A 20,846-nucleotide genomic window follows, 5' to 3' on the forward strand; every position below is an offset into this window, starting at 1 on the left:
TGGCTGGATTTTGGCCAAAAGGCTGAATGTTAAGTCTGCAAACAGCAGTGTGAACGGCACAGCTCAACAACCAACATGGCAGATCATCTGCAAACAGCAGCAAATGTGTCAATGTTTTATTTCTCTAGAGTTCTTATGCTGGAATCACCAGTTGATAAAGTTCTTTTTTCAGAATTCATGAATATGGTGCATGTTGCTTTGCTAGGGTTGTTGTTATCATTTCAGTCTTAAACAACCTGGTTAAATTTATTTAATATGCTGCAAATACCATCTCTTTATCTTTATTTATAATTAATTTAGGCTAATAAGGTAGAGAGCACTGAGTGCACTGTGTCGTTTTTGTTAATCTTGAGATAAGAGACAGATTTCCCCCCCAATCGATCGGATATAGAGTAGGTATAATTTCAGTCGAGCAAGATTTGCTTTGTAGAAATGATATACAGTACAATTAACACAAATGTACCACAACATACTGTGGTTGTCTGATGGCATCACACCAAATACCAGACCTGAGGCTGCTCTCAAACATAATCAATGAACTCTGCACTGATATCCTGGTACCAGTCTGTTGGCTGCAGCTGTAAGAGTTATAACAAATGGCAGCTGAAGACTTGCGCTGTTCTTACACCGTCTCTGGCCTCGGCGTAATCCAGTAACGTCTGGTCTGTAATTTGGCCTTAGTGGGCAATAGAGAGGGCAAGGTGGAGACCAATGAAACAGTCGGCAGCGATTGTGTGCAGTCTCAGCGGAGCGCCGATGAAAGGCAGGCGAGGGCAAAATGAATCCCATCCATCGCCGGCTGCAGGGCAGAGTGACAGTGCAGTGCAATAGAGCTCAGTCACTTCACACAGGATGTTATCAGATGAAGGGGGAGGCAGCAGAGGGGACGGATGCTGACGGAGGCTCAGGTTTTACTCCAACAAGTGGCCCCGGATTCACTTTCCATCCACACTGCCTTCAACTTGTAGCTGTAATCCGGCCCGTGCAGCTGGATGTACGGTGGATCGGTGTCATAATACAGTGTAATGCCACTTTAGGGCCGGGACATTAGCCTGGGTGGGCATGCTCCAGCTGGGTAATCCTTATCTGATTGGGCTATGAGACTAATCCTGCTCTTCTCTGCCGCTCGGCTCTGCTATCTGCTTTTATCTCATCCTGCCTCACCGCTGTACACAGAGCACAAACACCGCCATTCAAACATGCACAGTATGCACACATCATACGCCCACATGTTTCTTCAGATACATGAATGTACACTACATTGATACTCCCACATGCTTATACATAAAATCATGAGGCAGGATGTGTGAACTGTGATCCGCGGTGATCGACAGCAGCTGTGGGAGGACATAATGAAATCGTAGCCATTTTAGTGAATAAAGGAAAGTTCATTTTTCTAAATAATCTCGGCCGGGGGAAGGAGAAGAACGCACACAAAGGGAAAACTTACTTCAAAAATTGAGGTTTAATGAAGAGATGAGCCAGTAAGTATTTGAAGAAACTGGATTTTGTTGCAATGAAATATCTGAAATGTGTCCTTTTACCACCAAAACTGCGGGGTTGACAAAAAGATGGATATTTCATCTTTGACTTTGATTGACAACAACAACAGATTTGAGTTATGTAATAAGGCAGGCCTGCTTGGTTCTTATTTTAATAATAGTGCTCACTTTCCCACTATTACATGCTTAATCAAAACAAATCAGAACAGAAGTTCTCACTCAATATTATGTTGCAGGGGCACCAGTGCTAATCCTGGGCTTAGCTTGAAGATTTCATTTGCTTCACAGGCTACATATAAGCTGTATTTGCTAAAAACTCTCAGCAAAAAATGATATAAGATTGCTATTTCCCATATATATCTTACGTGGTATAAGCTAGTTTTATCTTCTTATCAGTGAACTTGTGATGATGAACGTAACATCCTCAGGATTTTGACCATTGATCAGACAAAACAAGCAATCTGGAGATGCTCCCTACTGTTTCAGAAAATTCTCATGACATTCACCAAATAAAGAATGGATAAAACATGCCGCAGATTCATTGAATCTGAGGAAAAAATGTTACACGTAGCTCTACAAGTGCCGTTCATATGCAGGAAATCGCGCGTCATAGATTTGGGGATTTCAACAGAGCAAGCATGATAAGCCTTAATGCCAAGTTGCTTCATAAAACAATAACAGGCAAAAGATCAGACACTGTGGTGGCTCTGCTTCATCATGGAGTCCAGCTCTTCTCTCCAACTGTGTCTGCCTTCTATAGCCGCATTGGAGCCTGAGGGCGGCGCTGTAATGAAGATGAATGCCTCAGATTAGCAGCTCGGTACACCTGGTTGAGAGCACAGAGGAGCACGTTGGCTTTCACAGACGTCCCAGATAGGATGAGGAGCGGCGGCCTCCAGGGACCAATTCATCCGCAGCACGCATGTTTGCCGTGTGCACCGTTCATGCCTCACCAGCTGAATCTCTGTGAGCACCCACACTGTCTGCAGCCTCATCTGTGTTTGTGGAGCCACGGTCGCTCACCTTTTTGGCTGTTTTACAGACCGAACTGTGCAACAACAAGAACAACAACAACACAACAGAGGACCACTAGATGCTGATATTCACTTCCAAGGATTGAAATAGTCAGAACTGCCATCTGGATAAAAATCAAGCAGCTCAAAGCATGGCATCGAACTGATCACTGTGAATTGATTAAAAACCAATCTTCACCCAAACTAGTTTACAAAAGGATCAAAATCTGGAGGAAAACCAACCCAGAAGGAATAAAAAACAAAACTTAGGCAAGCAAGCTCCTCAAAAAGTCACCGGTGCTCAAAGCTCTCACTGACATCACTTTGTCCACAAAAAAAAAAAGCGTAGAAAGTCCTCACTTGTGGAAACAGTGGCGTCAGACAGAGGATTGATGTGGGTAAAGTCACCACTTCAAGTGAATACTGAAGCTGCATCGTTTTTTTTTTTTTTTTAGCTCCGCCCACAATACAAACAAGTCAGAGTATTTCCCCCCTCCCGTTGCAGAATAATACTCTGCTGCAGCCAAACCATTATGGGCAAACAAAGTGACACTAGGTTGCATAAGACCAGGAGATACAATGACGGTGCTCATTTCTATACTTCGGCTTCACTTTTGTGCAGTCGTGAGGCATTGTCCATCAACAGGCCCAAATCCAAAGATGTTCAGTGAACTATCATGTGTGGGGGGAAAAAACAGCAACTCTTTGCGTTGCAGGAAACAATCTCTTCAAATAACTGATCGACTTGTTGTTTCAGCGCCGGAAAACAGAACTAAATAGATTCATAACTCAGGTTAGAGGTGAAAACAAGTGTAAATCTACAAAATCAATACCAAACATAAAGCTCTAAAGTGTACTTGCTGCAGAGAAATACATGAGCAGGACTGTGCAGGAGTGGGATTATTGTGTTTCTCTGGCAGGCAGTGAGAGCAGCAGAGGTCGAGGTGTTGAAGCACCCAGTGTGGGTATTCCCTTTTTGCTTTTTCACAGGTTCTCCTCTCCAGTTCTGGTTATATATGCATTATTATACAAACACAAGCCGTCGCCCACCTGTGTCCACTCTGCGAGCAGGATGTGTGGGCCCGAGCTGCCAAACTCTCAGTCTGCTGCCATGAGCGACTCCTTCAACCATTTGCAGCCTCAGTCGCTGCCTCATCACCAGCAAGACTTCATTTAAGAAGAGCCGGGGGAAAGATGAATACTAGTCATCTTGGCGCTTTGAATTAATAGAGCTGAGCTGCAAACTGAAGCCTAATTAACATCTGAAATGTTAAACTTGATATCACCCCTCCTGACTCTCAGGGTTTGCAGCGAGCAGCCTGCTTATCGCTGCCTCTCTCCAGCTGCATCCGCTCTGTACTTTCCTGTTTTTGGTTGAAAATGTTCAAACTACCTATAATTAAATGCACTCGCTTTTTAAGACCCAATTTCCTGAGCAGGAAGTCATTTGAATTTGAATTTAAATGAATCTGACCCTGGTAAGTAAACGCAGTGGCCCCGATTTTTTCCCTCCTCTGGGCTGGAGATCATTCATGAATCACAAATGACAAATCTGGGTTTATTTCCTGCCATTTTGATCCTGGATTCAAAGGGAGAGGCTCATTGTAGTGATACAAAAGCAGCACACAGCGAGCCCAGAGTGTGATGTTTTGATCTCATCTTGACTCGGTGCTTTTTTGTTTGCCAATTAAATAATGGCCTGGCAGGGATAAAGGCCAGTCACTGTCACAATTACACTCCAGCTGTGATTAATCCTATGTGCCCTAATGTAATCACTGCTGCACTGTATCAGCATTCAGTGTTGTTTCTTTTATCTGTCCGGAGAAGGTTGACGGAGCTCTCCGTTCCCAGAAACACTCACATCTGGAGTGGAGGCACCGTTTTCTGAGCAGCTTCTCAGGAGCAGCTGAGGTGGAAACCAGATGAAGTTTTTTTGTTGCAAGAAAGAATCACTTCCTCAGTTGTTTGGAAGTCTTTCTGCTACAGAAAGAATGTTGAACAAAATCCAGTGTCTTGAAATTGCTGCCACTAACTGAGGCAACTCAACGATACTGTCACCCAGAGTAAAACACTATTTTGGACACCTTTGCCAGTGTATTGAGGTTTTAGATACTTTACTAAGCTTTTTTAAAATATTTCTTTAGTTTTTATGCAAATGCACTCTTCCACAAGATTACCCAAATCAGGCTAGAATGATTGTTGAATGATTACTTCCAAGTAGATTTACTCAAGCTGTACAGTGTACAAGGGCGTGGTGGTTAGCAGCTAGAAGATGCTCGGTTCGCTTTCCGGCTTTCCCAGGATCTGTCTGAGTTTACATGTTCTCCCTGTGCATGTGTGGGTTTTCTCCGGCTTCCTCCCACTAAAAACCTGCTGAGGTTAATTGGTGATTCTAAATTGTCTATAGGTGTGAATGGGAGTGTGCTAGTTTGTATATGTAGCCCTGTGATTGACTGGTGACCTGTACAGTGTGTCTCCTGCCTTCACGCCAAGTCTGCTGGGATAGACTCCAGCCCTCCCATAACCCGAATGAGGATTAAGCAGTGTATAGATAACGGATGGATGGATGGATGTTGCATATGGTCTCAATGAGTTATGTTAATATTGTAAACTATACATATGGCAAACAGTTGCTCATATTCACACCATGTATATGTCCATAAGTCCAATTTTCACTCTCTTTTAGCTCTGTTTTTGGTCTCCACCAACTACAAAGGGAAATAGTCGTTCCACTATAGACAAATCAAACATTTGTGTGTATTCCAACCACAAGAACTGTCCAACGAGAACCTCTTTCCCTTTTCAAGAGAGAATAAAGCACCTACAACAGGGCGACTAATGAAAAAAAACTGCTTTATGAGTTGCAATGGTCAAATTCAAAATCGTCAATGTAAAATTCAACATATAGGCTACCACCGAACACCTCCACGGTTCTGTTTCCTACAAGGTCACAGACCTGGAGTTATGTCCAGTAGCTACTGTTTGTGGTTGTTGTGATGCACTTAGAAGATGACTGAAACATGGCAATAGAAACAGAAACACTACAAGGGCAGATTTTGGGATATTTCCTGTGAGTGTTTGCATTGTAATGTATGTAATGCAATGCATGAATGTAGTGCATTAGAAAACTGACAAATGTTGACGGTGTGATACAAACTGTGACGGTGTGCTGTTTGGTGCTGAGCAGTTCAGGTTATTTAGAGCCAAAACAACACTAAGAGAACAACACAATGAGCTGCAGATTCAACAGATAATTCCACCAGCGACCTCTTTGACGTTTTATCATAGTTATTATAAAGTATTGATTATGGCTGCTTTAAATGTCCTCCTTTAAGCTTGGAACAGAGGGAGCGCCGGGCGTTGCTGCTTATCACAGCAGCCAGAGGAGCATGAAGTGAGACACCGCAGCCTTTCAGGATCTCACAGCTAAGAAGATGAGCAGATTTGTAACGCTCTGCGCCCTCACAAGGTTACAGCGCCTCACTCCGAGTCAGCAGCCAGCGCCTCCGCCGGGCCCTGACAGGAAACAAGCCGCCTCCGTCAGACTCTGGAGGTCGAGTAGAAACCTGTGCTCAGGACGGGAGGCCGGTTGACACCTGAGAAAGCAGCGAGTGCAGATGGGTTAAAGGTGACACGACGAGCTGCTCTGCCATCATCGGGGCTGTCAGGGAGGTCAGACGAGACTTTATCCTCACCATGACTTTACTTTGAGTCTTTACACACTGTTCAACCTGCTGCTCTGCTGTCACCTCAGCTTTAAAGCTACAGCTCCCCTGCAGCTTCCCTTAATTATGGTTAGACCACTGTATTGGTTTGCTAAAGTATCAGGGAGATAAATGACAAAGTCTCCTCCCTACACTGTAAAAGTAAAAGTTTTAAACGGTTTTTAACTCATTTTTTCATAGAATGTAGTTATTACACAGGATTTTCCTCATGTTAAATACAGATAATAAATATTAAAAATCACAGAAAAGAAGTCTTAATTTACATGTTAATTGTAAAATAAAGAAAAAAAGGCAAAGTAATGTCCAAAGCAAATGACTGTATTTTTAGGAATACTCGTTTGTTTACAACGATTTCCCAACAAAATGACATTACTCTGGCTGTATTTAAATCTGTAAAAACCTTGCTATTTTATAGGTATTTGCTATTATTTTTTCCCCAAATACTCCCTGTTCTTTTATAATACAGAGAATATCTAATAATCTCATAGAAAAAAAAACTATTTACATATTGATTGTTAAAAGGTCAAAATTGTTCCAAAAATCAGTATCTTTACAAATTATGCAGTGTTACTGTATTTCAATCTGAAAAAATCCAATTATTTGGCTGATATCTGCAATTGTTTTAGTAGTAATAATTTTTGAACATTACAGTCTTGCAATGTTTTTACCATATTTCTGTCCGGCAACTTTGCTGCCCGATTTTGTCGCTTTTTAACAGGATTATTTTTTACAGGGTAGCTACAGCTGAGTGCACCTAAAAACTGATCCAGACTGGTGTGGGAGACCAGAAGCCTGATTTGCCCCTCTGTGACCCTTTAAATTGAGGCAATATCACAAAAAAAGGGATTTTTCTTTGTCAGATTGTTTCATTAGATGCATGAAGCAGCAAATTTATCAACAAGATCAGACAAAATCGTAATCAGAAGTGACGAAAGGTGACTGGTAAGCTTTTAGTCTGTCAGATTTAACTAGAGGAACTTCACTTTAGCGGCGACTTCTGTTCAAAGTTTAGTCTTAATGCTAAATAGCCAACGTCTGCAGTCCTTTTAAGTCCCTGAAATGAAGTAACATCTCTCCTGTGACATTTGTAAAATACTTTCATTAAAGCCACGACAAAGTTAAACAACCCACTCAGTACTTCACATGAAAAAGCACTGATTATTGAAAAAAAATCAACTGAGAGATATACATTGTGGTTAAAAATACAACATTTAGGACTATTCTTCTCTCCTGTTTTCTAAATAAACATGTGACCCTTCAGGTTTATCTCAGAAACTTGCTTCACCCGGTAGGCAGTGACTGAACTCTAACATTACCTAAATATTTGGCCTTGTGACCCCTTAAAATTCTTTATCTAAATGTTTCAATGAAGACACGAAGACGTACTCTATCCAGCACTGAAACCTGCTTCTCGCGGCCGGCAGCAACTACATTTCTCTGCCACAAACTTCCCACAAGTTGCATGTGCGATTTCAACCGGATTTTTACTTTGTTGCATTGCTTCATTAGAGGTGTATAGAAGTAAAACTAACACGAGAAAAGTGCAAACCCTCCGAGCAAATCAGAACAAGAAACCTAAACTGTGGCAACACATTTGTTTCCGCCTCTCAGATTCGTCTTGCTGTCCCTCGAGGGCGTCCCAAAACAGAAACCTGCTTCAGCCTGTCTGCAGAAGCTCAACACTGTCTGACTGAACTAAGAAGCAACAAGCTGATCATGTGTTACACGTGTTATTCCAGCAAAAGTAGATATTCTTGGTCAGATTGTTTCACTAGAGGTGTAAAGAAGTCAAAATATCAACTATGTCGTGAGAAAAAAAATCACTTATTAGATGGATATATTTAAAGACGGTGGTTGTTTCCAGACAGAATCGTTGTAGGAGTATTAATGCAGACAGTACTGGAAGCTCTTCTGGCCTGTAAACACCAAATTCAGTCAAAACCTGCAGTGGATTTCATTTGCATTAAGTAGCATCTATAAACTTTTTTCCATCTTAACTGAAACACCAGCCTGGTCACGTGTCATTTCAACAATAGTGGCGGATTGTTACATTAGAGACATGAAGAAGTCAAAATCTCCGGTCTTTCATGAGGAAATGCCACAACCGTGACTGAATATAGATACAGAAGGGCATCCCAAAACATAAACCTGTTTCACCCTGTGTGCAAGAGCTGAAGTAATGCTGGGATTTGTCTTGAAACGCATTAAGCTCAAACAGCAGCTGCCTGCTCATGTGTTGCATCTGTCATTACAACAAAAGTGGCGTTTCCTTGTCAGATTGTTTCTTAAGAGGCACAAATAAAGTCAAAACATCCAGCATTCTACAAGAAAAAGTCATGAATTAGATAGATGTATCAATAAATTGTCATTTTCAGAAACAGAATCATTGGAGGAGTATGAATGCAGACAGTACTGGAAGTTTTTTTGGGCTTTAAACTCCAAATTTAGTCAAACTCTGCAGTGGATTTCATTTGCAATGAGTTGCATTCATGAAATTCTGTCTAACTTCACTTCACATGCAGAAAACTCTACTAGCTGCTGCCTGGTTCTGTGCTGCATGTGTTTCAGTAAAAGTGTATTTTCTTAGTCAGAATATTACACTGGCGAAGTCAAGTCTCAGTGTCTGATGAGAAAAAGTCACTAATTCCACAGATAAACTGTAGAGGAGCCTTTAAACACCAAACGCCAGTCGGGCTCTGCAGTGGATTGCATTTGTAGCCTTAAACTTGTAGCTGCATGAAAGTAAAAGCTGCAGAAGATGCTGACCTGCAACAGTAAACCTGTGTGAGCTCCTACTGAGGCCGGACAGGCTTCAAACACACCTGAACCCACGCTGGTTCAGAGTTCCTCTCTTACCTTCCAAGCAGCACGTCCTCCACAGGCCCGAGTGGGTCATCACCTCCTCGTTCTTCTTGCTGGTCTCGTTCTCGCTCATGGACTTGGTCCTGCAGACGCCGCGGGAGTACAGCCAGTAGTCCGTGCCGACCGCGATGGTCATGAGGCTGAAGGCCGCGAAGGCTCCCACCGTGGTCAGCAGCATCTGGACTCCGCGGTCGAACAGCCCCATGTTTCCGCATTCCATGAAAGGGGGACCCCCTTTCCTCTTGATGTACAAGAAGTAAATATTTGAAAATTTGCGGGACCAAACCAAACCGAAAAAACGGGATATACTCGTGCGGAAGGAGAGGGAAGAAGGAGGAGGAGGATGCGGTAGGAACCTTATGGTTGCGTTTGGGTGAGGACCGAATCAAGAGAAAAAACTGAGGCCGGTTTGTTGGAGGGGGAGAGAGGAGGAGGCGGTGGTGGCGGTGCCTCTCCTCTCTGGTACTTTTTTTTTTAACACCCAAACTGGATAAAGAGGACGGCAGCAGCTCAGCGGGCCTGCAGCTGCAGATGTAGCAGCGAGAACAGCTTCAAATGTGACTGAAACCACCGAGCTGTGAGGGGATTAATTCTGTCCTGCGGAGCCGCGCGTAAAAACGCACCAAAAGTGAGGTTTTGTTCTTCAAAAAAACAACCTGTTTGTTGACTTGTGGAAGGTTACAGCTGATTTACATGAGCTCAAATGGAGCAGAGAGGGCGAAGAGGGGTGTCAGATTAATGGCAGGCTTACAGTACAACAGTTCAATACGTCTGTTACAATGAGTTAGTCAAAAGGCGAGAACATTGCGCGTTCAGAACTGCAGCTATCCAAAGCTATCCTAAAGTCTAGTATTAGTAATATTATTGTTATAGTGTTATTCTAGAGGTTAGTCAGAAAAGGAAGAAAAGCAAGGAGGTGATAAACTGGAGAGGAAAACAGGAGAATCTATCATAACAGAAGAGAGTAAACAAATGGACCGATTCAAGTCCTGTCGAGAGGAAAAGAAAAAAAGCAAATCTCTGGTGTTTTATAACCGCCTATTGTAGGGGTTCAAAGAAAATCTTACAAATCAAGCCGGTGGAATGAGGAAACCAAGGCTCAAGGACTAAATTAATTCACCAGCAGGCGTGAAAAGACGCAAAAAAAAAACAAACTCGAATCAAAATGAAAAATAAAATTAAAAAAATTAACCGCTTAGATTTTCCTTTTTCCTAAAATTTTGATCCCCAGTTTCCATATGTAGCCCTATAGCTCTGGGAAGCTTTCCGCCGAAAATGGGGGTCTGCGGTCAGAGGAGGTTCGGTCGTCGACGATCCGGAGAGAGCGGGGAGCATCCAGCAAGGCAAGCCGACCATCACTCGACATGGAGCCGGCAGGAGGAGGACGAGGAGTCGGTGTGGGCGCCGCCGCCGCAGCCGAGGATGCTGGTTCGGTGGACGGAGGAGGATGATGCCGCCGCTGCTGCTGCTGCTTGGAAATCCAAATTCACCGAGGCAGTATCACACCCAGGACGGTCCCGTTTGTTTAGCCCTTGCGCCATGTAATAGGAAGAGAAAATAAATTGTGATGAACGCCGCGATCCCTCCTGGTTTCCCCTCCTCCTCCTCCTCCTCCTCCTCTTCCTCTCTTGCTCTCCGTGCGCTCTCGGATGCAGGTTTGGCCGCTTTGCAGGAGATGATGATAAAAAAAATCCCGCTATATTACACAATCAGGAGAGCGCATAGGAATCCACAGACACAGGAGCTGCTGCTGCTGGTGTCACGATGTCAGTGCGTCCACTCCAGCCTCTTTATTCCGCCGCTCAGTGATGTCAAGCTGCTCTCAAATCGGAGTTTTTCTGCTTCTTCTTCTTCTTCTGGCGACGCTTTAAAGGCCCACAGTGTGTGTCTGCCTGATTGCGTGTGCGTGTGTGTGTCCGCGCTGCAGCAATGGAGGCTGGAAAGATATTAAAGATTTTTTAAATTCCGTTTCTGAGTGGTGGAGGGGGCGGAAGGAGGGGGTGGTGGACTCTCTCTCTCTCTCTACTCTCTTCTTCTTAAATGGAGGATCACTGGGTTGCATTGGTGCCCGCACGCAGGCTGAGATTTATTATTATCATTATTAAAATGATCACTACTGTCCGATCCAATTGTTGCAGCAGCCTCTCCTGCGCTCTTCCCTGCACACTCTTTCATTAATATCTGCGGTTTTTTAGGTTAAAGCTACTCATCTTTGCTCCGAGTCTCCATGTGTGACAATCAGCAGCGCCGCATGGATGAAGCTGGGGCTCATTTGTGGTCATTTTGAGGGTCAGACTCCCTGAATTCAGCCTTAAATTCCCCCTATTTTGGCCGTAAAGCTGTGTAATTAATGTGAGTGTGGTGCTGAACGGACAGCTCCGCTCTGCCTCAGTGGAGTTTGTCTCCACCTGCTGGTCAAACACTTTTAACACAACTAAAAAAACCTGCAAAAGTCCTTATTCCTACCACTTATTTACACGCACTGTTGCAAGATAAAAATCTCATTTCAAGATTTAGATAAACCTTTTATGTTGCTAGCATTATTTCAGAATAAAAGCATGGGATATAAAAGCCAGAATTCAAAATGTGGAAGAAGCACCAGGAAGACTTCACTTGAGTAAAAGCAACAGTAAAAATGTACTCAACACATTCAAGGAAATAATTCAAGGAGTCTATCCCCACTACTTATTTAAATACTTTGTAGCAAGTCAAAAATCTAATTTGCTGATTTAGATTAATAGGAAAACTACATTTTAAGTTGCAGACATTATTTCAAAATAAGAGCATGGAAGGCACAAATGACATAAATTAAAATATGGAAGAATCACTGAGAAAATTTAAATAATAAATAAAAAATAAGAAATAAAAAGCACATTTTCTCTTAAAAATAATTAGACATATTCCCACCACTTATTTAAATGCATTGTTGCAAGATTTAAAAAAAAACAACAAATTTGTTGATTTAGATAAATCTTTGAATTGTGTTGACAAAATAATGTTGCATCAACTTAATATTGTGTAATTTAAACTCAATTTTCTTCTTTACCAGAAACATTTGGGCATCAGGATTTCTGCTGCTCTTAGTTCAGCTTTTATTGTCTCTGAACTACCAAGTACCTGCATGTTGAAGCACTAAATATGTGCAAAAGGTGTTATGAAATGAATATAAGAGGGAAAAATATTAAATTAAATGTTGTTTACTGCCAAAAAGTGAAAAACTTTGGCCAGAATAAAAGCATGGGTGGAGATCAAGATTGAAAACGGCAGAATTCAAAAGTGGAAGAAGCCTGAAGATTTTATTTGAGTAAAGGTTTCAGTAAAGAATGTTTAAATGTTTCAAAAACACACTCCAAAAAGTAATTCAAGGGTCGTATTCCCACTATATATATAAATGCACTATTGCAAGATAAAAATCTCATTTGCTGATTTAGATAAACCTTTGAGGTGTGTTGACAAAATAAGTTTCTTCCTTACCAGATACGTTTGGACATCGGGATTTCTTAGTTCAGCATTTGTTGCCTCCGAACCACCAAGTAGCTGAATGGGGGGGGGGGGGGGGGGGGGGGGGAACACAACAACAAAAGAACAAATTAAATGTCTTTTAGTGCCAGAAAACGGAAAAACCTCGGTCAGAATAAAAGCATGGGTGGAGATGAGAATTGAAAATGAAAAATTCAAAAAGTGGAAGAAGCACTTAGAAGGTTTTACTTGAGTAACAGTTGCAGCAAAAGTACTTCAAAAACATACTCTAAAAAAGTAATTAAAAGGACAAATTTCTAGTATCTGACAGTTTAATTCACTTTATAGATTGAGATTATCAACACAAATATAACAATATAATAAAATATAATGTATTATTATGGATTATGTTACTTGGCAAGACAAAAAGTGTTTAAAATAATAAAAATCCACTAACATAACGAGTGTCATTCTGAAACTCATCATTCTGTATAAGGAGTACTTTTATTTTTGCTACTTTTAGTATATGTTGATGCAAATTGTTTTACTTGAAGTGGAGGATCTGAGCATTTCGTCCATCACGGCTGCTGTTTGTCAGTCAAAAGATAATAAAATGTGAATTGGCGTTGATTAGGTTAATTTTTGTACAATTAAAAATTTTAGTTGTTAAGAGGGAAACATATCTTCATGAATATTGCATGTTAATATTTTAGTTGGTATTTTAATATCTTAAAATAGTATGAAAAAATTTAAAAAAAATGTCTTGAAATATGAAGTCAATAAAAAGCATTAGCGCAAATAAATAAATGTAGCACATTTTGTGATTGTAAAATAATTTCTCAATATGCAAGTTAAAGTACTGCGCAAACGCATGAATTTAAATTACCAGAAGCAGCAGGTTTTTTTATCTGATTGATTACTCTAAGTTATATTATTACAAGGTTAATGTTGGTGTGTTAGTTCTGTTTCTTTATCTGCTTCATATGCAGTTAGCTAAATGGTTCCCAACCTCTGGCTCAGGCCCCTCCAAGGGGCCACATGAAGAAAAACAAGAGGAGAATGAATGAACAAGAGGAAAGTTCCTCTGCACAAGTAGAATATGTTGAGTTTTGAACAGTTACTTAAATATTCAGTGTCCAATTTGACGAATTTTACAATGTTTGAAAGCAGAAAGCCTCATGACTCAGATTATTCTAAGAATCTAACACTTACAGCAGCAACAGTTGGTTACTTTTGATTGAGGGTTATCATAGTTTTATTTGCTTCATTGTTTTTTTATTTTTAATCAATGTTTTGTTTTAGTCCTAGCTAAACCAAAAACGAGCAAAAAGGTTGAACATTAGTGGAGATGAGTTGTTTTTGAGCCATGCACTGTCCTACGAAGGCTCTCATCTTAAAGCCACCATGCCCTTTATAATGTATAACTTTGAGCTTTAACACAATTTAAATGTGTGTTAACCCTATAAGCTGCAGTCAATTCCAGCCATTTTCAGTACAAAAAAATCGCTAATGTTTCATTTGTCAATTAAAATATGACGAGAAATACAGGGACTTTTGGACGCGCATCGTGAGGTGCATTTCCTTGAAAACGACCTATTCGTGGAGTATATACCGACTTCAGGACATTTTTTGGACAAAATATGTTACTGGCTTGTTTCGTCTGGATGTCCAAGGTTGGATTATGGCCGTTTTTCGTGGAATATTTTCATCTGTGTATAATAATGAACCCGGAATTGTGAGTCGCGCTGTGTGCGTTGAAGCCGTGTATAGAGAACGGATGGATGGATATTCGTTGTTTGCCGGACAAATGTGTTTTTCTCACCCGCTGTGGTAATCACATCTGAAAGTGGTTTATACCGGCGGATTCATGAGAATCTAAGCTTTCCATCGGCGTATAGTGTTTGTATAATCGCGTTTGCAGCTTCAGATTTAAGGAAATGCTTACGCAGATCTCAAAGCGTCCCGCGGACGGGACACTGAAGCTTTAAATAAAACTTAACCCCTGGTACAGCTGCTACGAACAGGGAACTTAACTGTCATGACCAAAAAAGTTTCTTGTACCAGGCTGTAAACCTTGTACGCATTTTCTGTGGTAAAGATGGGCATTTTAACATGGAGGTCTATAGAGGTAGCATCAAGTGGCAATTCGAGGAACTGCAGTTTTGGCCACCTTGCATTGGTTTGATTTTTCAGCATCAGAGGCTTCATGCATGCATATTGCTACCAGGAAATCTTAATCTAAGGCTTTGAATAACTCTTCTTTCTTCTGCACTTTTGTGTTTTTTTCTGTCCAACAGCTTTAAACTTCATTTGACAACTGGATGCACTGAAACAGTTCAATAAACGTGTATAATCAGAAACATATAGATCATGATTTCACCCAAATTTCTCCTTTACAGATACTCCACAGCAAAGCAGCAGCTCCCATACTCACACATGCATGTTTTTAAAATTTATAAAATGTTCTTTAATATTATCTAAAACAGCTTTTGAGCAGAGATCAGCACTGTCTACATTTAGAGCCGTGTCAGCACATCCTGAGCTTTGTTTTTGGGTCGAGACCCTCATTTCAGCTCCAATGAAGAGGATGAAAATTGTCGTTCAGCTGCTCATATAACAGCAGCGTCATAGAGATAAACAGAGTCTGTCCAGGTTGGACGTCTCCTTGTGAAAAAAGTCCTCATCATGTTTCTCTCAGGCCTCAGGGCTTCATGTCAGAAACCAGATGAGGTCCGGTCAGACACGTTTGGACAGCTGCATTTCTGCTGCTCTTAGTTCAGCATTTACTGTTTCTGAGCCACCGGATAGCTGCATGTTAAGGCACTGAATATGTGTAAAAGGTGATATGAAATGAATTTAAAGAAAAAACACTAACAAATTAAATGCACTTTAGTGCTAAAAAACTGAAAAAAAATTAAAAAAAACTTAGTCAGAATAAAAGCATGGGTGGCGATCAGGGAATAAATGACAGAATTCAAAAGGTAGAAGAAGTATTTAGAAGATTTTACAAGTGGCAGTGAAAATGTTGAAGTGCTTCAATAACACCCTGAAAAATAAATAAAGCTTAAATGCATTGTTGTAAGACAAATTTTTAATTTGCAGTTTAGCTTTCAAAGGTGAAAGTTTATTTTGATGTGTTGTGTTGACATCATAATGTATCAACTTAATATTGTGTGAAGTCAAAACACAAATTTCACAAAGTGGGCTGATTAAATACTAGTTAGTTTAAACACAAAACAGTTGTGCGCCAAACAAAAAGTATGTGCTCTTAATGAAGGACCAAGGATCCCTGACCCATCACTATACACACCAGTGAGCAGTGATTCATTTCAACGCACCTCTGGGGGTCATCAGCTGGAAACCTCCCTTCAATTGTGTTTTGCCCATTTAGTTCCACAACACCTCCAGGAGGTGAACTCTGGTGTCCCATCCTAGATTCACCCCCTCCTAATGCCAGTTCACACTGCTCCTACACAATCCAAACAGCACTGCCACATTCAACTGACCCAGGCCTGTCTAGGAGATGCTCCAGGTAGTGACCAGTGCAGATGCTACCAGTTAGCTTGTGTGAGATGCTGAATACCTACTGCCAACTGCTAAAAAGTGACTGTTACGGCCGCAGCCGTATTCTGGCTCCTCCCCTGTGTTTTGTGTGCGTTCTTCCTCTGTGCTTTGTGTGTGTGCGTGAGTGCTCGTGTGTGGTGTGTGCCTGTCATTCCTCTCAGGCTGCTGCCAATCAGTGTCACCTGCCGACTAATTGGAATCAGCTGCTGGGCCCTCTTCAGCCAATCCGGTGCAGCCACGGCCCAGCACGGCCCAGCATAAGAAGCCGCTGGACCTGAGGGATGACGGCTTGTCACTGTACTCCAGTCTTGCCCATGTGCCTCATCGTAGAAACTTTGTTAGACAACCGTCCATTTTGTGATTGTGGAGGCACTAGTCTTTTTTGTTCTCGTTTGCTACACACGCTGTGTTTGCGTTTAGGATTATTTGGGTACATTTTGGATATCTTGTGTTAAATTTATAGCTCTAGTTTAGAGTCTCTTTTTGTTCCTGTTATATTTCTTTTCACGTCGCACTAGTGTCCTCCGTTTTTCTTTTATTTTTGTACCTCCTTTTCATTTCTTTTTAATAAATATCTTTAAAGCCAACACCAACTGGCTCTTATGTTACTTCCCTCACCCACTACACGAGCCAGGGTTGTAACAGTGACAAACTATACTTATAAAGCCCTCTAAATGCTAATGCTAACTGCAAGACTACTACCATGTCCACAGCAAACTTACTACTGAAAAAGAAACTATACAAGCCAGCTCATCAAACTTGCAAGTGCTGCATGCTAATGTTAATAGCTAATTGCTAAAATACATCACTACTTCAGCAAAGCTCACCACAGACAGAAACTATACAAGCAGACTTCATCTAAGATGCAAGTACCAATTGCTAACTACTCATTCCTAATGCTACCTAACAAGAAAAAAACAAACAAAAGAAAAACACAAAGACACAGCCACTACCTTACACCACAGACTCACCTGAGAAGGCAGCATGGTCCCAGAGAGACTCAGGCCACGCCCCCACCTTTTCTACACTTCCTCTTCCTGGATCTCTGCCTATTGGGAGAGGGAAAAGAAGGCGGGGAAAGCAGACTGATGGAGAGGGCTTGTCTTCTGCCTCCCTCCTTCACTTACTCTATTTCACCCTCCAACTATTATTATTTCTCCTACTCCATATCCACTGACTAGATCTAGTAGCCTCATCTGCCATTTCCCTCTTCCTCAGACTCTGCCGCTCCACTCCCAGCTCCCTCAAAAGTGAAAAAGCTGACCCTGCAACAAAACTCCTACACCCCACTTCAACTGGGCCAGCTCTGGTTTTCCATCCCCTCTGCTCAGTTTCTGTCTTTAAGTCTGCATATCTAGCCTTCTTCCTCTCATAAGCTGCCTCCATTGAATTTTCCCACAGGACTGTTAACTCAATGAAATACACTGTCTGTTCATTCACAGACCACCACAGAACAATGTCTGGTCTAAAATTAGTACACACTATCTCTAGAAATAGAAACTAAAAATTCATTTTAAGTAGATATAAGAAACATGTCTATCTATAAGCCTTTTTCCACTGCACTACACTGTGAGCCATTGTTGGGAAATCAAAACCCTTGTGAGTGTTTCGACAACAAGAACCACGACTGCAGAACTTCTTTCAGGGCAGTTTTTTGAAGAGTTGTAGCTGCTTCTGTGTTGTCCTGAAAAACTGTTTTGTGGGACTGGATCAGTTACACTCTCAGAGGATTGGTGGCATTTTTCCATCCTCTCAACATCCCTAACATCACCATCAGCAACATCAATTTCCCCATGTAAGTGAACATAACAAATACGTTTTGTGTATCTACAGTAGTGTATCTACTATTTGTTGCTTTTTTTAGTGCACTCTGATGAAACATCACAGTCGAAGCTGTCAGATTCTACAGTGAAATGGAAACAGGAAGTCTGAAAAGGCAGATTATGAGGTTTCTCCTGTAAATGTTTGCACCTTCACCAAAAGCTGCACTAAGCTTTCTTTTGCATCAACTCGGCTTAACTGGGCTTACACTGATATAATTACAGTCAGTCTGATTTTTGACACTGACTCACTGCACTGGCAGTCAAACTCTCTTGTTTTATGTGCATACGTGCTAATATCTAAATAAAAGTTTGCCTTCATCATTGGGTCAGAGAGAGACTTGAAAAACTGACATTTTGATCAAAAGTGTAAATTAGAGAAGTCTTATAATTAAAAATCCAGAAACACATGACAATTTTTCTAGCAAATTTTTCAAAGGCTATGTCATTCTTGTATTCTTGTTTGAGACACTGCTGTTTTTCATGCCATCAAAAACTTAAAACATGCAAAGCGCCTGGATAGTTCTCGGGTGAAATTACAATAAAAGGGCCATTTAACAATGTTAAAAAGCAAAACTGCTGCTTTTAAGGCACATTAATTAAAGCGTATCAGCATTATCATTAAAGAAAATGCTCCTTTTGCCATCAAAAAACTTCAGTAATTTCAATAATTCAGAAAACACCTCTTTTTCCATGACTTCGAAAATCAAAAATGCTGCTTTTTACGTAAACATGCCTAAACCACCACAGTTAAGGCATTCTAATGACTCACAATATTTTACATTGTAAAAATGCCTGAAACACTATTGTTTATGGCACAATAAATAACAGGTAGCATCCCTACTGGAAAACAAAGTCAAAAACTAAATAAAATGTACTGCTTTTCACAGCGCTCTGGTGACTTAATTTGAAATACTGATGTTAATGCTGTCTAAAATGACAGATGTAAAAAAAAAAAAAAAAAAAACATAATTACATTTCTTCATACGGCATTTTTTCGTCGTGTAATTTAAATTTCATTTAAGAAAATGTCGCTTCCTACATTGTTCTTGGATACCATACAGAGAGCAGTTTTTTCACAGCTTGAAAAATTTTCAATTTTTAAACATTCCAAGATGTAAATTTGCAGCATCCTGACAGGTTTATACCATTTTTGAACAAACAGGTTTGAGAAATGATGATTACTGACAGCCGCAGACTAGCATGCTTTTGAATACCTGCATGGATGAAGTGGGAGGCGAAGGGGCTCCATTATCAAGGGATATAATGGTGAAGGAATGTTTACCATCCAGACAGGGAGCAAGATTTACAATTCACTTTGATGGCAGTTTTAACATTCCATCAAACAATTTTGCTACCATCTTTTCATTACCAGGCCTACAGTAACATTCAATCTGCCATAGAGTACAGTAAACTCTCCTTCAGCAGAATCTCTTCTGCAGAACAGGTCCTAACTCTCCTCAATGCAGAGAGGCCTTGAATTCTGACTAAAGATGCCTCTAATTCTCACTCTCTGCCAGGATTTGGGACACTGTTTGCTTTCATTAAAGAACTATTCCTCTCAGGCAAGGAGGGTGCCCTCATCAGGTCCGAGACCAGCTCCCACTCTGGTCCCACATGGACTCTTTATGCCAATCTGACATTAACTCAGCAAGCTGCGCATCCAGCCCTAATGGGGGGCTTGTTAGAGCGCCCCTCGAGCTTTGGCTCTGGGAGGGCTTCCAGTAAGTAGTGCTCTGAAGTAACAGAAAGGAAAAACAGAGGCTCTCTTAAAGGTGATTGCATTTTGTTGCTTTGCTCAGTAAATGAGCCTGATTAGAGGGAGTCTCTGGGTGAGGAAGCACCCATGGGCCCTGTGGTCTCCAGGGTTAAAACCGTGTCTCCCACCAGGAGAGAAAATGAGAGCACAGTGAGTAATTAAAGGGAAGGAAATCTATGGTTTCCATGAAAACATTATAAATGGTCGATATACACAAAAAATGAAGGCTATAATGAGCATTAACAGTGTATATATTGGAAAGACATTTTAGTCAGGGAAACAAGAGCATTTTGTTAACCTCATTATAATATCAAGCTTTAAAAAAACAACTTTGGGGTTTTTCTAAACTGTTACTCAAATTTCAATGGAAAAAAAAGCAAACACACACAAATATGATATCATTAACATATATAAATATAATAAAGCAGTTCAACTTTGCTTGCCAAAATTCGAGTATCAGTCTTGAGTGTAAATACACTACCATTCAAAAGCTTGGCGTCATCCAGTCAATTTCATGTGTTCCATGAAAACTCTTACTTTTATTAATGTGTTAACATAATTGCACAAAGGTTTTCTAATCATCAATGAGCCTTTCAACACCGTTAGCTAACACAATGTAGCATTAGAACACAGGAGTGATGTAGCTGGAAATGTTCCTCTGTAGTCCTATGTAGATATTACATTAAAAATCAGCCATTTCCAGCTATAATAGTCATTTATCACATTAACATTGTCTAGACTGCATTTCGGATTAATTTAATCATTCATTGGGGGGGAAAAAAACGCTTTTCTTTCAAAAATATGGACATTTTCAAGTGACCCCAAACTTCTGAGCGGTAGTGTATAAAATATCATATTTTGAACCATAAACTATAATTTTAACTGCTGGGCCTGGACTTTGCTGCCACTGGGTCAAAAGTAGCTGGATCCCCTGGGAGCTCAAACCACCGGGCCACACTTTCCCTGCTCCTTTCTGCACTGCACGACCTGACAGACGAACAGTGTTTCCAGCTCTCAGACTGCGCAAGCTGTACGGCCAACACCAGAGGATGTCAGCGGTGTGAAGACAGGAAGTGTATCTCCTGCAACTACACTATGCTGACTCTGGAACTTCCCCAGCAGCATGGCGGTGCTCTGTCTCT

At 41.0% G+C, this 20,846-nt stretch overlaps 1 protein-coding gene across 1 annotated transcript in view; it reads right to left on the reverse strand.

Moving 5' to 3' along the window:
* The window catches only part of cacng2a (calcium channel, voltage-dependent, gamma subunit 2a), an 84,883-nt gene extending 73,783 nt beyond the window's left edge, over positions 1 to 11,100 (reverse strand). Inside the window, exon 1 of the mRNA XM_022194652.2 lies at positions 9,097 to 11,100. Within this exon, the coding sequence (XP_022050344.1) occupies positions 9,097 to 9,322 (226 nt within the window). The 5' untranslated portion in view covers positions 9,323 to 11,100. The remainder of the gene's footprint in view (positions 1 to 9,096) is intronic.
* Positions 11,101 to 20,846: the final 9,746 nt, after the last annotated feature.

The sequence above is a fragment of the Acanthochromis polyacanthus genome, chromosome 21 (assembly GCF_021347895.1).
Source record: "Acanthochromis polyacanthus isolate Apoly-LR-REF ecotype Palm Island chromosome 21, KAUST_Apoly_ChrSc, whole genome shotgun sequence".
Lineage (NCBI taxonomy): Eukaryota > Metazoa > Chordata > Actinopteri > Pomacentridae > Acanthochromis > Acanthochromis polyacanthus.